The sequence below is a fragment of the Phoenix dactylifera genome, unplaced genomic scaffold (genome assembly GCF_009389715.1).
Source record: "Phoenix dactylifera cultivar Barhee BC4 unplaced genomic scaffold, palm_55x_up_171113_PBpolish2nd_filt_p 001649F, whole genome shotgun sequence".
NCBI lineage: Eukaryota > Viridiplantae > Streptophyta > Magnoliopsida > Arecales > Arecaceae > Phoenix > Phoenix dactylifera.
This window is the reverse complement of record NW_024068952.1, coordinates 19,970-36,197: the sequence shown is the minus strand read 5'-3', so window position 1 is coordinate 36,197 and position 16,228 is coordinate 19,970. Positions and strand designations below refer to the sequence as shown.

The following is a 16,228-nucleotide window of genomic DNA, read 5'->3' as shown; positions in this document are numbered from 1 at the left end:
CTTTAATGACCATGATTTCCTAATTAGTAAATGCTTAACTCTTGGACTTTCTACACAAAATAGCATTTGTGATTACGTCGTATCACAAAGTTTTCCATGGTAGAAAGGAAAGACAAAACACCTTGGCAAACCATTTGCATGATTAGCAGATTCCAAATCAACTTTCATGCAATCAAATCCTTGCTAAAATCAGACACTCTAGGCAGTGACCTAACCATTCGACAAACATGAGTTTGTAATTACATGACCGATGGGCCTAGAGACATAGCATCTACAAATACTGTCTATCCCATATTTTGACAGGCGGGAATAAGCTGCATCCAGATTCTTAACATATTGGTAAGATGTGCCCTTTAAGACAATCAAAAGTAAATATGAAAAGCCAGCTTGAATCCAATATCTATATATCTGCTTAAGACTCATTTCAAAGTGACGTCTACCAAATATAAATTATGTAAAAAGGATTGAACAAGGCACAAATGTATAACTATATACAATTTTGTTCGGAAGGACAGCTTGGTGTTCCTTAATTTGGGAAGGAAAAATACTAACCTCACAAATGCGGCAAGACGGGCAAGCCCATGAACTCCAATGAAAAAGATCTGCAAAGAGAACAAGTTTATCGATGGAAGTATCAAAACAAGTTGCCAGCTTTGAAGTCTAGAAACAGAAACCTCTATGTTCAGCCCAACGTTTCAAGCAGCTCCTATGGTATTTCTTGCTGCAGATTTTGCATGAGAGCATCTTCATAGCTCCTACACTGCTGTCATTTTCTCCTGAAAAGCATATTCTGCACATAACCTTGACAGTGGAAAAGTTTTGATCTTCTATAGCAAGATGACTAGCTACCTCTCCTGGTGCCTCCTGAGAGAGAAAAGAAGCATACTCATATACTTCTCCATGAACAAATATTTCTTTTTATTTTTGGTTTGTTACACAATATTTCTTAACAATAAAAGATTGAGGGGAAAAGATAAAAGTATAAAATCAAAAACCAACAGAATTTTAGTAAGCTTAACATTTCACCAAACTGACAAAGAAAACTAAACACGATGGGCAGCCAAGTGTTTGATGTCACCATAACACAATTCAAACTACTTGGAGCAGCTGAGATATCTCCGAGATTGGGAATCTACAACCCTTCTAGAAAGTAAAGCAAGCTTAGCCATGTAAAAATGGTCGTCAAAGCAAAGAATTATAATTCACCAAAACAAGCAAAGAGTTATAATTGGCAAAGAATAATTGGGCACGATCACCTCATACAAAGTGGTTGAAATACAAATCAGAGATAGCAAATAAATAAGCACTAGTTAAATTAAGAATTGCATAAGCATGAATCTGAGATATGTCCATACAGCAAAAGCAGAATCTTGATTGTAGTGAACATTGGGAGCAAAGAATGCAAGTAACAAAGGGTTGAGACAGGTTCCCTTATTCAAAGGCATGCCAGTAGACATCATTTTAGGACTAGCTGCAAAAGGAACAGAAGGAACAGAATGTTATAAATAGGGAATATACTTATAAGAAAATCATCAGTAACTTTCTCGTTTAGTTTTTGTGATTGCTTGTCCTTTTATACATGGCAATGCCTATACTATGCCAATAGCATAACTAACCATGTTAGGATAGCCAATGGTGAGCCACTAAAGCAGATAATTCAAACCACTCATCATGATTTGCATAGTCCTAAATGCATAAAAATCAAAAGTATAACTGTTTGGGAAACTATAGCCTATGTATCAAAGTCAGCGCTAACAGAAAGTTTATAAATAACAAGGCAAAGGGCTATCCTGAACATGGAAAATATCCACTATAACCAATGTTAGCGCTAGGTGCTTTACAATGTTTATATGACAGTAAATGATGCAGATTACTGATCCAATTAGCCCACCATGCACTTTCGCATAAAAATATGAGAAAGCTAGTTATCTATTGGCAAAGGACAATCAATGTTGTCACAGTGCCCGCCTAGGCACCCAAGTGCCTAGATAGACCTAGATGTTGGGATCCCCGCACGCCGCAGAAAAATTCAGAACGCAGCGGAAGAGGCATGCGCGAGATCCCATTCATCGCATGAACGTATTTTAAAACCGATGTTCGTAAATAGATTAGGATTAAAATATTTTTATAAGATTAGGAAGATCATATCTTCACCTTGTGCGGGTAGATGATCACCGCAAACTAATGATCGTGGTATTTGTTGAAGGTTCGCTTAAAGCCACACACGCGTCCGGCCTCTACGGGTATCCACACGAGGCAGAGGACCAATCAAAGCTTTTGAATCTCTCCGAGGTGCTAGCTCCCTTGCAGAGATTACTTTTGATGGCTGAAATCCTTTCTCCTTGCAGCAACCAACACCTTGATTGCTCTCTCTTAAGGAAGAAGAAGAGGAGAGGGAAGAATCAAAAAGAAGCACGCTTGCTGCCTTTTATTTTGATGGAAGAACGAAGAGTGGATTGGAGCCACACGCCACCCTTTTTTTTTCTTAGGGCTCGTTTGGTTCGCGGGAAGCATTTTCCCTCCTAGGAATATGATTCCTGGAAAACAAATTTCTAGGAAGAGGATGCCTAGGAAAATACTTTTGGCATGTTTGGTTGACTAAGGGAAAGTAACAAATTTCCAAAGTGCTTATGTTTGGTTGGCCATCCACTTTCCTATGAAAGTTATGTATAATTCCTATGCCCTTAATAAAAATTAGGTCTTTAATGCCTCTTTAATGCTTTTTTAATGTTGAATGGCCTTTTTGGAAAAAAGTAAAAATGGAGTGATTTCCACCTCATAGAAAAGTAACTTTCCCATGTTTCTCATGGGAAAGACTTTCCCATGAAATGTGGAAATCATATTTCCGTGGAAATCATATTCCCGTGGGAATCATATTCCAATGGGAATACAACTTTTCCATCCTCTCCTTTGAAAACTCCAACCAAACAAGAGGCATCTCATTACTTTCTCGTTGACCACACTTTCCCCCCTTCTTTTCCCGCGAACCAAACGAGCCCTTATTGCTTGCAGCTATAAGAGGGAAGAGAGGAGGGCTTCACGGCTGAAAAGAAGAGTCCCTAGGGCTCCACGTTCTACCCCCTTATTCCCTCTTTTGATTAGGCATGTGGAGCTCCTAAAATTTAGGAGCTCCAAACTTATCTCCAAAAGGGGCGTACGCCCCTCTTTGTGCTGCACAAAGAAATAAGGAGAGGACGGGCGCCCCTCCTCTTGTCTGCAATCATCCCTTTCCAAAAGGGATTAGGTGGCTCTCTCATAAGTGAGTCCTAATCTAATTAGATCTCAACCAAATTATGAACCAAATTGGACTTATCCATAAGAGTCCTAATCCAATTAAGACCCAATTCAATCATGACTCAATTGAACTTTTCAATCCTAATCCAATTAGGAGTCATCTTAATTTATTAGATCAAAATTAATTAGGACTTAAGGAATCCTAATTTAATTAGGACTCATATAATTTTAGTCCTAATCTAATTAAGACTTTACGAATCCTACTCCAAGTAGGACTCTAATTTAATTTGAAATTCTAATCTAATTAGGATTCTAGGAGTCCTACTCCAAGTAGGACTCTAATTAAATAAGATCAGGCCCAATTAATTAAATCCAATTGATTCAATTAAATTGCAATCCAATTGCAATTATTTCTTATTCAACTCACTAACTCTTAGCGGATTACACCAATTATCAATCAAATTGATAATTATGAACTATTTGAAATTCCAAATCACAATTCAACCATCGGATCGGTCAATACCTCTAATATGTGTAACCCTATAGGTTCTATTCTATCTGGTAGTGAGATATATTGCGATCTCTATCACAATATCATTGAAAACTCCTTTCAATGGATTGAAAAAATTCCAACTCAACTCACCAGGGATCAGGGATCATCGACCATAAAGATAGTCTATGTGAGTCTCACCATCCACCAGTGACACCTAGCAGCATGTACTGGCAATCCAGCAGAATGGAATAATGAACCTCTAGGTATAGTTATCGTATGATACAGTCCTTCTATCGTGGATCCCTACAAGACGGAGGCCATGGATAACTCGTCAAACCTCATCATCTGTCATATGTTAAAATTTATTCGACTTAAGTTCGAGAAAAGAAAACTTCTTTTCCACTGTACATACTGCCCCGACCGAGGTCTTACGAACTCAGTCTTATAAATCATATAGGATCACTCCTTATCTACCAAGATCGATAGATTCTATGTAGATGCATACCCTACTTCTACAGTGAACCTACCGCAGCCAATCTATACTACAAGGATCTGTATGGCTAGAGACCATGTATACGTGCAGTCAAACTCCAACAATCTCACTGTGAATAGCCGAAGCACTGCAGGTCAAAGAACCAGTCACACTACTGCAACATCAAGTAATTCACTGACGAGTGGATAGACATCCAAGTGTCTTCTTGCTTTGGTCACGCTCAGTACCCTTGTTCTCTAATAAGCACCTACACTATCACTTCAGTGTCCCTACACTGTGGACTCGAGACTCGTCCGCCCATAAGAAAAGTGATATGTGCACTGATCTCATCGGATCAATTACCGTCTTCGTGATGATCCATTGATCAAAAGCATTTAGAAATTAATCACCAATGACACATGGCTCAAATTCTTAACTCTTGAGAATATGCATTATCTTATTAATTCCTTTGACGATTCATAGACACATACACAATACGAATGAAAAAGATGCCCATTTATTATTTAATAATAATAAAGTCAAGTACAAAACTATGTTCCAGAATTAATAATGTATCAGCTAGATTGGTTTCTAGGGCATACATCTAATACTAGATTCCCTAGGCAAGGCCCACCAAGATGGCTCAAAGCATGGGCACTCATCTAGTGTTATGGGTGCCTACTTGGGCTGCTTAGTTATGCTAAGCAGTCGCCTAGCCTAGCCTAGTGGACTACAAATCAAACCAAATGCTAGTGCATCTAACTCGGATTGGGTCACGTCAAACCACAAAGAGAAAAAAGGAAGATAAAGAGGCGATTAGGTTCGATGCCCCTACCATCCCAAGGGCTCCCATACCTCTCCTCTTCCCTATCCTCTCTCATCCAAAGCTCACACGATGTCGTAGTGTGGCTTGCGACAAGCTAGCAGCATGATTCTCCCCTCTCCCACTCTGATGCGAGAGCATCCAAGAAGTTTGCTTCACTAGCTACTTTTAGTATGTTATTTTGTTATTTTATTTTAGTGTACGGTTAGTAATGATGACTCTAGTGATATTAAGTAGTCATGTGACTAGCATGTGAACTTTAATGAGTTTGGCTGGCAAAGATTAGATGGGGTTATTTGTCATCAAGGGTTAGGATTAGAGAGCTGCTGTACACTAGCATACATAGTCTTCTAGACTCTAATTAAGCAACCATCTTTCTTGTTTCAGATGTTAAGGGTTTACAAACCATAAAATCTATTATTTTTGTTCCTGTTTCAATCTTGCTGAATTTAGCCCCTGTTTTACTGTCTACTTACTGTCTTTACTTCAAGCACTACACCAAAGTGATATCAGAGCCAAAGGATCCTAAGGTTGCATTAGGATTTTGTTTATATGGTTGGACATGGTAGAGGCCATGTGGAGAACATGTGGGTTGTAGAATCTTTACAGTGGTACGAACATGTGGGAGCCCATGTGGAGAATCCAGAAGGTGACCATGATCTCTTAGACGTGCTGGAAGGTGGTCTTGAGGATGACAGTGATGATGGAAACATGAAAACCACTTTTATGTACGAGGTAGACTGGAAGATCAGTTAGTACATGCCCTTCTTTTGACTTCTTGTTTTTTCCTCCACAACCAAGGAAGTAAGATAGCAATGTTTGACACTTTACTTTGTGTTTTCTGCAAATTTTTCTTGTTTATTTTTTTGCTTCTGCATCTACTCAAAAGTAGTCAAACATAATTAACAAAAGGGAACAAATAGTAATTTCTATTATAGAAGAGGGAAAGGTGATATTTCAAAGACTAAATTCACTTTTGCTTTTAATAGTTATCTTAAAATTTATACTTAATTTTTGTGTTTCCTGGTAGTAGTTTAGTAGTAAATAGGAACTAATAAAAGAGAGAGTATAGTAATCTCTATTGTAAAAGAAGAAAAAAGTTTCAAATCCTAAACTTTGAAGTTTTGCTTTGTTTGATATGAGTAGGAAAGGAAGAGAAGAAATAATAACTTTGCTCTCTTCTATACTTCATTTTTTTTTATTTTCCGCTTTTGTTGTTTTATTTTGCCCTAGCCTTTGGTGAAAAAGAAATCTGGCCTTGTTTTCGTTTTTGAAATATTTTGCTTTGAGTCAAACTATTGTGTTAATTATTCCATTATATCTTCGGATCATGCGATACGGATACCATAGTTTAGTGAGAAAAATGCAAGTTTTAATCAATAACTGAAATAATGAAGTTATAAATTATTTTGTATTTTTTTACAAATTTTTTAGCTTGGTTGGTCATCAAATCACCTAGGCTACAGGAGGGTCCATTGCCTAGGGTCGCCTAGGCTATTTGATAATTACAAAGACTATCTAATAAAGAACAAAGGACTCAAAATACCTAGCATGACTTAATTCCCATTCTACATGGGAGCACATAAATGAAACTAATGAAAATCCACCTAAGGATATTGATATCTTTCTCAAGCTATGCATGAAATCACAACTGTTGTCAAGTGTCTCAAAAACAGTTGGACCTCCCACACGTGTAACAAAATTATATGAATGCTAATCCTTACACTAAATAAAAGTGGCTATGTTCCCCAACTTCAGAATTTCAATGATACCTATTAGATTTCTATCTTAACGACCATCTAAGTTTCTACTAAAAAGGACCCTAACATTTCTAGACTGCACAAACTCCTTAAAATTCCCACAATTCCACACATAATAAGTATACAATTTCCTTCAAAATCCAAACTATAGTGACTTGTCAATCATAGCATACATATATACTTGAGCTTATTAACATTAAGTATCTAATATACCAAATAAATCTTAAACAATTTTATGAGGAAGAAATATTAGCACTTCCATGCTAAAATCTTTTTTTTTTCAAATTTATTCTTAATCTAGAATTTTTTCGTAGTAGCCATGTGCATTTGCACATGCATTATAAACTCTTGAATTATTCTAATTTGTTCCTTGGGCATATGATTCATAGAATTATTCTCAACCATAGAAGAAATTGAAATTATTCTATAATTTTTTCTGATTTATTCACAGATTTTATTGCAACTAATTCAAGAAACACTTACAGGTAACAAATAAATTATGCCTCATGATGCTAGAGGTGGTTGAGTTTTTATTGTTCCCATGTGATTTTTTTAACATGATTAGAGATAAAAATATATAAAGAACTTAGGTTGTTTATATTTTTATTGGATTTTTCCCCTGGTCCTTTCACACATTGCAGACCAATCCTAGGTGGTCCCACATCAAGGAAGAGGTCTCACCATACAGCAAGATCATGCATGTAGATGATCCAACAGCTTGCCTCAAAAGGTGACATAGATCTTATAGAAGCCTCAAGAGAACATGATAGCTGGTGCTATTTCCACAATGAAATTGTTGACTCTTTCATCATGGAGATCCTTTCCACTTCCTCAAAGTTGAACAAATGTATGGCTAAAATTTTCTCTACTAAATTTCTACATGTGGTATTAGCCTCTATCTTTAAATCATATATTTAAAGCACTCATGTTCTTATATGGAATGTTTATCCAAACTGACCAAATTGTCAGGATTGCACCCAACCATGAGAATCAACTATCACTTTGAGAGATTATCACTTGGTGGCATAAACCACATACACTATTTCATAACAAAGAGTTACGAAAAAAAGAGTGAATTTTTCACAAAGTTTAGGATGGCAGTATAAAAGATTCATGTACGCTGAAGTCTTTGTTTAGCATTTTTCTCTTAAATCACATAAACAAATATTAGCTAGATAAATGTAAAGTATAGTCCTGCTAACAGTCAGCATTAAGCAACCACTCCCTGTTTATTTACCAAAAAAGAAAATTAATTACTTCCAGAAAGCATTAGGTGAAAATGCCTCAAATATGCAACCATAAGCAAAAGGTAAAAGGAAAAATAGAATTTCCAACATAAAAATTGCATGTTGTCTAGCCATAAACAACTTTGCTACCACATCTTGTTCTACAATGTCATTCTAGTTATCAATCTTCAAAATGATCAACGGAAAGAAATAACCTCCACGTGAGCAGAGGCATATATTATTTGGTCAGAACTATGACAGCAAAGTCAGGCAGAAGGATTTCGATTAATCTGATAAAGAAAGCGTATTGAGGTACAAATGGACAATGCAGATCAAATTATGTGGCACTGCATGAAATGGATGCAATAACTTATTACAGATAATATCTGAGATAGAAAGATAGCTTATGAAGTTGCAATAGTTCACAACCATGTTCTATTAAAGGCCTTGAAACTTCAGTAAGAAGGATGAATGGGCCAAATGCATACAGATGGCATCATCTGGTGCTCATATGATTGGCTAAGACAGGTTGCTCCCTTGTGGAATAGGTCGGTTTGGCAGCATATTTACATGAAGTAGTTGGGGCATGTGCCAATTAAAGCTGCGAGAATACAGGCATCTCTTCTAAAGGTGATGGGTCTCACATTACTTCCTTATTAAGGCTGCATTTGATTTAGTTTAAGGGAGGGTTGAATGAAATAAAGGCCTCTTTAACCCATTTGTTCCACTTTAATCCACCAAAAACTCAAAAAGTAAACTATTTTTTTCCACAAGCAAAGTGAACATTTAGAAAAGTCGGCGAGCGATTTATTCCACCTTATAGAAATCTATTCCATCCTACAAGCTGAAGTAGTTTATTTCGGAGTAAAGTGGGTTAGAAGTTAAGCCATTTACTCTAAGTTAACCAAATTTGCAAGGAAATGCACACTAAGGATGTTGATAAGTAGTAATGTGAAGTTAACAGCGCATGTAACCAAGTTTGTGAAGCTTTCTTCAACATATCCCTCGCAATAAGAGAAAGCAAAACAACAAACTTTCAACAGTAAGTATCAAAGCCACAGCTTTCATGCTATCAAAAATGAAAGGCACCCCCTCTATGCTGTGGCATTCTCGCTAGGCATATATTTCTTAAGTGCCTGATTCCTGTGATACATTGTTCCATAGTGTTTCATATCTACACAGAAGAAGCAGTGCTACTAACTTGTCGTCCAATTATCAGTGCAGATAAATTCTGTTGCTTGTTCTAGCTATTTGCTTATGTGTATGACATATCAAATTCTGCATGGTATCCACAACTCAGGATGTGTCCTAGCCGCCCTTCCACATATAAAGAAAATTAAAGTCCATACTTCACAAAGCATGATGCTATCAAGTGTATTACATTCTTACTTCAAGTCAAATTGGAAACTAGACTTATGGCACAAAGTATAATATTTTTTCCCTTACAAAGTTTTTTAATTCATGCACTTAATGCCAGATATCACTAGGGTTATGGAAATACGGAAAATGATACATCAAGAGCATTTCAACTAAATTTCCAACAATTTGAACAATTCGAGGTATCCCAAACAAAATGTGACAAGGGACCCCATTAAGTTGATAGCGTATATGGACTCAAATGTTGCTAAAGTCATCTGCTATAACTCTGGACTTAGCATGAGGTCAATAATACATTGCCTGAAGTTTGTATGCTTGAGAGGAAATGATATTTGTACCATTAGTGACATGTAAAACTTAACTAACGAGCTTTAGACCCTCTAAGTAAGCTCAGTGTATTAAGATAGGATCCATCAAAATTTAGAAATGTTTGACAAGCGGCTATGAGCATGACACATACCCTGCATGAGTTGATATCAGGTACTACACCAGAACTGTTACATCCACACAAAGAAGCTTTATTTTGAGCTAGTTAACAAAAAAAAGTGTTGAATTGGATATAAAACCGGTGGTGCACTGGTACAACATTAGTGCACAACCGTTTAAATTCAAGCAAGGGTCGTTCAAACTGGTGGATCTTAAAAAATATGTCCAAAATACTGTCATATCCATAATAATTGCAGAAAATTATGTCAATCACATTCCTACACATACTCCTACGAACATTAGTACGAAATTGTGCATAGCAGAACAAGATAATATAAGTGACAGAAAGGAAGTTGTTATTCAACATAGCATGCTTAAGGAAATTCTGCATGAATCATAAAAAAGAATTTTATACGATTGGATTTGAATATCCGCTTCAGTAAATTATGTTTCTCAAACCTCAACTCCGGGTAACAAGAAAATAGACTTGAGAAAAAACCCTAATTTCTCAAACCAGAACTCCAGGTAACAAGATCACGAAGTATGACCAAACCAATAGCCGATTAAATTGACAAAAATAACTAAAAATTCATTGTTTTTATAGGAGCAACAACAAGAGCCCGAAAACCCCAACAGAAATCAAACCAAGAGGTAGAAGAGAGAGAACCGCACTCACCGCAGCACCCCCACCCTCTAATCTCCGGACATAATCCTCGGCCGCCAGCGACGCGGCCACCGCCTGCCGCTGCATCGCCGCACGCTTGGCCTCCCCCCGGCCGCCGCCTCCCCCATCCTCCGCTCCCGGCGGTGGGGCCGGCTGGGGCACCACCTGGGGGACCAGCACCTGGACGGTGGCCACGGCGGAGCCCCCATCCGCCCTCACTGTCCACGGATCCCGCAGGAACTCCTCGAGCGCCTCGACCTCCTCCAAGAACTCAACCCTTGCCTTCTCGCTCCGCAGCTCCGCCGGGAATCCGAGCTCGCAATAGCAAATCCTCCGGCTGCCACCCAAAGAGAGCAAGAAAGAGAGTGAGATAAGAATTGAGACGCGACTGAGCTCGAGAAAGAGGGGGAGAAGACCAAGTAATGGGGCAAGCGACGTGAAAAGCCATCAGATCTGGGGAGAGGGAGGAGTTTTTCTGGCGGGGGGTGTCGCTCCCGTGATCGATTTGAAAAAATTGAGAGGAATTAGAAAGAAAATAAAATAATAATAATAATGATAATAATAAGTGAGGGAAATAAGGTAGGGATTATTCTGACACAGAGGGGAAGCCAGGAAGAGGAGGGGATGGGGGGGATCGGTAGCGAGATGGGTTACAAGTAAAACTATTTCTTTGGGTGGGAGTATGCGACCGTGTATATATTATGCTGTGGGAGAAGGAGTCTTGTGGTTGAGAAGGTTCATCTCGACCGACCATTGTAGCGATTAGGGTCAATTGGAAGGCAAAGATTGCAGGAGTACCAGATCTTCTGTATGCATGGCAGCATGGGATATAGGGACTTGTGTAAAGCGTTAGATTGCGCTGACTCGTCTCGACCGTCAACTAGCATTAAGATGGAGAATATTGGTGATGTTGGCTTAACTTAGAAAGAAATATAGGGTCTTGGGCACAAGCAAAGGACCTCCAAGGTCGAGTAGAGATTTAAAAAAAAGGACTGCAAAATAAATATACATATACATACATACATACATACATCCATACATATATATACTAAATTATTGTTGTTGTAGAATATTTTGAATTTATTAAAATAAAAATAATGCATAGTATTCATAAAAATATATCTGTCCATAAAAACTCTTGGGGTGGGACTCCACCCTCGATCACTCCACTTTTTCAATATTTTTATATTTAAAATATGGATGTACGATTTTTTTTTGTTGAATTGGATATATTATTTAGTTCTTATATAAATACATCCATAAGAAGCAACGTACAAAATATTCAAAAATTAAGTAGAAGCCACGATTGTAAAAGTCCATAAAATAGTCCCTATATGATTAACCACATAAATCACAACCCAATCAACCGCCCTATTTACTTACCTATAAATATTTGTTATCTCAAAAGAATAAAAGGCGGTGACTATTTACCAGTAATCTTATACCAGATGATGGGAGCTAGCCTCTAGAAGTAAGAAAGTCGATAGTCATCTAACAACTGTCGATGAATCCCCCTCCAAAATGGTTCATAGCGCTCCTAAAATTTTATAGTATATGTCAAACCATCTAATGCTTCTCACAGTTATACAATCAATAACGTAGTATTAAAGATCTGAACTCCACCTCTGGCTATAAATAAATCCATAGAGTTTCTGATAACAAAACATGAACCACCATGCAAAATGCTAGTTTGTCTATATCAAATAATGTTCAATAGCTCATAAATTGGTTACAAAAATAGGATCCTGATTAACTAGATTAAGTGTGTACATCATAAGAAATTTGATTTGACATACCACAAGATATTTATGGCCATAAAAATGGGTAAAGATTATCTTTTTATTGATAAAAATTGTATCAATAACAGTTTTTTTTTTCCATTAGAACATCCCTTCATGTATGCTATGCACAATTATTATTGAAATAGAAAAGGATAATAATATACAAGTTTATAGATTTAAAAATTTGATACCAATTCGCTATCTTTAATATGGACGCATTCTTACCACCAATCAAATCAAAAATAATATCCATATCATATCTAACTTCCTCTTACCCTAGAAGCTAAATATTACATAATTAAATAATTAGTGATATAAAAATTTGTCGAGACTAAGTTACTGTTAAAAAAGAAACTTCTTTGGGTACAACCAGGTTAACAGATTGAAATGCAAGATAATTATAGATTTCAAGCTTAATTTTCAATATTTACACCACTAAAAGTATAATGAAAGTTCTAGTTGGATTAGATATTTGGAAGGTTGAAAAAGGAACCGCTAAAGAAAATATGGAATTATGTTTTCACCAATTTATATGTGTTACGGGGGAACTTAGCCACCATGCCCCACGTGACCGGCACGCGCGCCCAGGAAGACTACGACAGCCCCTTGATCCAGCAATCCGACCCCGAGTCGGATATCTTCGGCTCCGCAGCCCGACCCCGAGTCGGCTGCCCCTTGATCCAGCAATCCGACCCCGAGTCGGACATCTTCGGCTCCGCAGCCCGACCCCGAGTCGGCTGCCCCTTGATCCAGCAATCCGACCCCGAGTCGGACATCTTCGTCTCCGCAGCCCGACCCCGAGTCGGACATCTCTCGACAACGACAGGCTATTTCCCAGAGGCACGCCGCGGCCCTCTGCTCCACTACACCCAGCAACGGTCGTATCCGGCGCTGCTCCACGATCCCCTGTAACAGCCGTACAAAGCGGAGCTCCACTACGCCCTGTCATGGCCGTACCCAGCGCTGCCCCACGACGCCCTGTAACGGCCATGTCAGTGGCAGCTCCATCGTGCTACACGATGACCAACCCCCCAAAAGGACCCCCCAGCCTGGTATATATGCGGCTGGGGGGAGAAGGGGGAGGGTAAGCAAGAACTTCCAGAGCATTCTCTTACTTGCTACTATTATCTCTCCTTCTCCTCCAATCTCCTCTGACTTGATCGTCGGAGGGCCCCCACTACCCCAGTGGTGGTGCGAGGCTTGCTTGCAGGTTTTCCGGTGGAAGGTGGAGCGCAATCAACACCAACCAAGGCAACCCAAACGGAACCCCGTTCACACCACTGTGCCAATCGTTCTCGGTTTGGACCACCAGCAACAGTTGGCGCTAGAAGGAGGGCCCGAATCTCAGAGCGATCGTAATGGCACGGCGAGGTGGTCATGGAGCTTCCAATGCCTCCGGTCGCGGGGCCTCTCGCGCCTCCGGCCGGGAGGCCGCTGCGTCTCCAACACATTCTCAGCAACACTCCACCGCTCCACCTCCCATTCAGATGGTCGAAGCCGCTCAGTTCGACCAGTTAGCCCAGCAGGTTCGCACCCTCGCGGAGGCAGTGCAGAACCTGCAGGGTGTGATGTCTCGGGCGCCGCAGCGGGCCCAGGAGCCGCTGCTCCCTGAGCGCTCACCTGTCCTCCTCAACCCGCGCTCCTTCCTCTCCCATGGGGAGGAGCGCCGGCGCGAGGAAGATTCTCGAGCACGGTCCATTCTGCCAGGACCTTCCCATCGGAGCTGCGCGGGGTACGAGAGGCGGGCCCGGGCGTGTTCCCAGACCCCCCAGTCCTCAAGGAACCCGCGCTCCAGTCGGTCCCCCTCTCGGTGCTCCTTGTCACCCACCCATCGGTCGCGCTCCCTGGACCGGCGGGTGGACGATCTCCACCGACAACTCCAGGTCCTGAAGGGCCACTCCAAAGATCCCTTCGCCGACTTGGAGATCTCCTCCCAGCCGGCGCTTGCCTCGAGGATCCTGCGGACCCCGAATCCGCCGGGGTTTAAAATGCCGGCTATCGAGCCCTATGACGGGGCGGCGGACCCGCGGGATCACGTCGAGAGTTTCAGGACCCTTATGCTCCTCCACGGAGCATCAGATCCTCTCCTCTGCAAGGCCTTCCCGGCGACCCTCCGTGGCCCGGCAAGGGCGTGGTTCGCTGGCTTGGAGGCTAACTCAATCCAGTCCTTCGACCAGTTTACTCGCCTCTTCATCACCCATTTCGCCGTCAGTAGCCGGCGGCGACTGGTCTCCGACTCCCTCTTTGATGTCCGGCAAAACGAGGGAGAAAGCTTACGGGGTTATCTTACCCGCTTTAACAAGGCTACGCTGGAAGTCCGGAACCTGAGCCAGGAGGTGGCTCTTTCAGCCCTGAAGCGTGGCTTCCGAAAAGGCAGACTCACCTTCTCCCTGGACAAACGCCTGCCGCGGAGCTTCCCGGAGCTATTGTCCCGGGCGAACCAGTATGCGGACGTCGAGGAGGCGGCCGCCCACCGGAGCAAGGAGGCCGCCGAGATCCCTCCAAAGCTCGGGAAGAAAAGGCGAAAAGAGGCACGCCAGAGGAGGAGCCCGACGCCTCAACATCGGCGCAGAAGCCTGTCGCCGGCGAGGAACAACGGCGCCCTACGCCCTCATTCTTCGCCCCGACGTTTCAACCGGTACACTCCTCTCCTGACTCCCCGGGCCCAGATCCTCATGGAAATCAAGGGGCGGGAGGACCTCCCGGTCCCGAGACAGATGAAGAAGATTCCTGGGAGGAGACCCTCTCGGGCGTACTGTGAGTACCACCGGGACCACGGCCACGACACCGAAGACTGCTTCCAGCTTCGGGACGAGATCGAGGCTCTCATCCGCCGGGGGCGTCTCGGACGATATGTGAACGACCGACGTCCCCCCGCGGACCCGCGTCCCGCCGACCCGGCTCCTCCGGAGCCTCGGGAGCAGAATCGACCCGTTGCGGGCGTGATCCACACTATCACTGGGGGCTGCTCACGGCCCGTGAGGAACGCAGGGGGCTAGGTCCTTGGCGCACAAGATCATGAGGCAAGGCTATTGTTGGCCTACCTTGTTGGAGGACTCAAAGGATCATGTACGGAAATGCGACGCCTGCCAGCGCCACGCCAACGTCCAGAGAGTCCCTTCTGTCCCCTTGGCATCAATCACTGCACCCTGGCCCTTCGCCCAGTGGGGAATGGATATCCTCGGACCATTCCCCGTCGCTTCAGCTCAGCGGAAATTTTTGATTGTTGCAATCGACTACTTCACCAAGTGGGTGGAGGCAGAGCCGCTGGCCACTATCACGGAGGCGCAAGTCCGAAAGTTCGTGAAGAAGAACATCATTGTCCGATTTGGGGTACCTCGGGTCCTCGTCTCGGATAATGGTCGACAGTTCGACAACAAGCATTTCCGTGACTTCTGCGAGGAGTTCGGGATCGAGCATCGGTTCACATCTGTGTCGCATCCCCAAACCAACGGCGAGGCCGAGGTCACAAATCGGACAATCCTCCAAGGAATCAAAGCGCGAATCGGTCGGACAGGGCAAGCTTGGGTCGAAGAACTCGAGAATGTCCTTTGGGCGTATCGGACCACGCATCAGACCCCTACCGGGGAGACGCCTTTCAGCCTAACCTATGGCACGGAAGCCGTTGTCCCCGTGGAGCTCGGACTCCCCTCACCTCGGGTGGCCGCGCACCGACCCGAGGCCAATTCGGAGCAACTCCGAGGGAACCTGGATCTCTTGGAAGAAGCGAGGGAAATGGCGTAGGTTCGGATGGCGATGTATCAGCGGAGGGTGGCCCGATATTACAACTCCAAGGTCCGACCGAAGCTTTTCAGAATCGGAGATCTGGTGCTAAGGCGAGCTAAAGCATCTCAACATGCGGAAGGTGGGAAGCTAGCGCCAAATTGGGAAGGCACGTATAGGGTTCGCTGGGTAAACCGACCTGGCTCCTACCAGTTGGAGGCCCTAGATAGTCGAGAAATTCCAAGGAGC

General features: G+C 42.2%; 1 protein-coding gene across 2 annotated transcripts in view; it reads right to left on the bottom strand.

Moving 5' to 3' along the window:
• LOC120103723 overlaps positions 1–11,145 on the bottom strand; it is a 47,477-nt gene extending 36,332 nt beyond the window's left edge. The window contains exons 1-4 of one of the 2 annotated variants that reach the window (XM_039122648.1): positions 10,892–11,145; positions 10,488–10,812; positions 675–864; positions 553–602 (exon numbers count right to left, since the gene is read on the bottom strand). In XM_039122648.1, the coding sequence (XP_038978576.1) occupies positions 553–602; positions 675–864; positions 10,488–10,812; positions 10,892–10,923 (597 nt within the window). In that variant the 5' untranslated portion in view covers positions 10,924–11,145. The remainder of the gene's footprint in view (positions 1–552; positions 603–674; positions 865–10,487; positions 10,813–10,891) is intronic. The other variant, XM_039122647.1, reaches the window with a different exon arrangement.
• Positions 11,146–16,228: the final 5,083 nt, after the last annotated feature.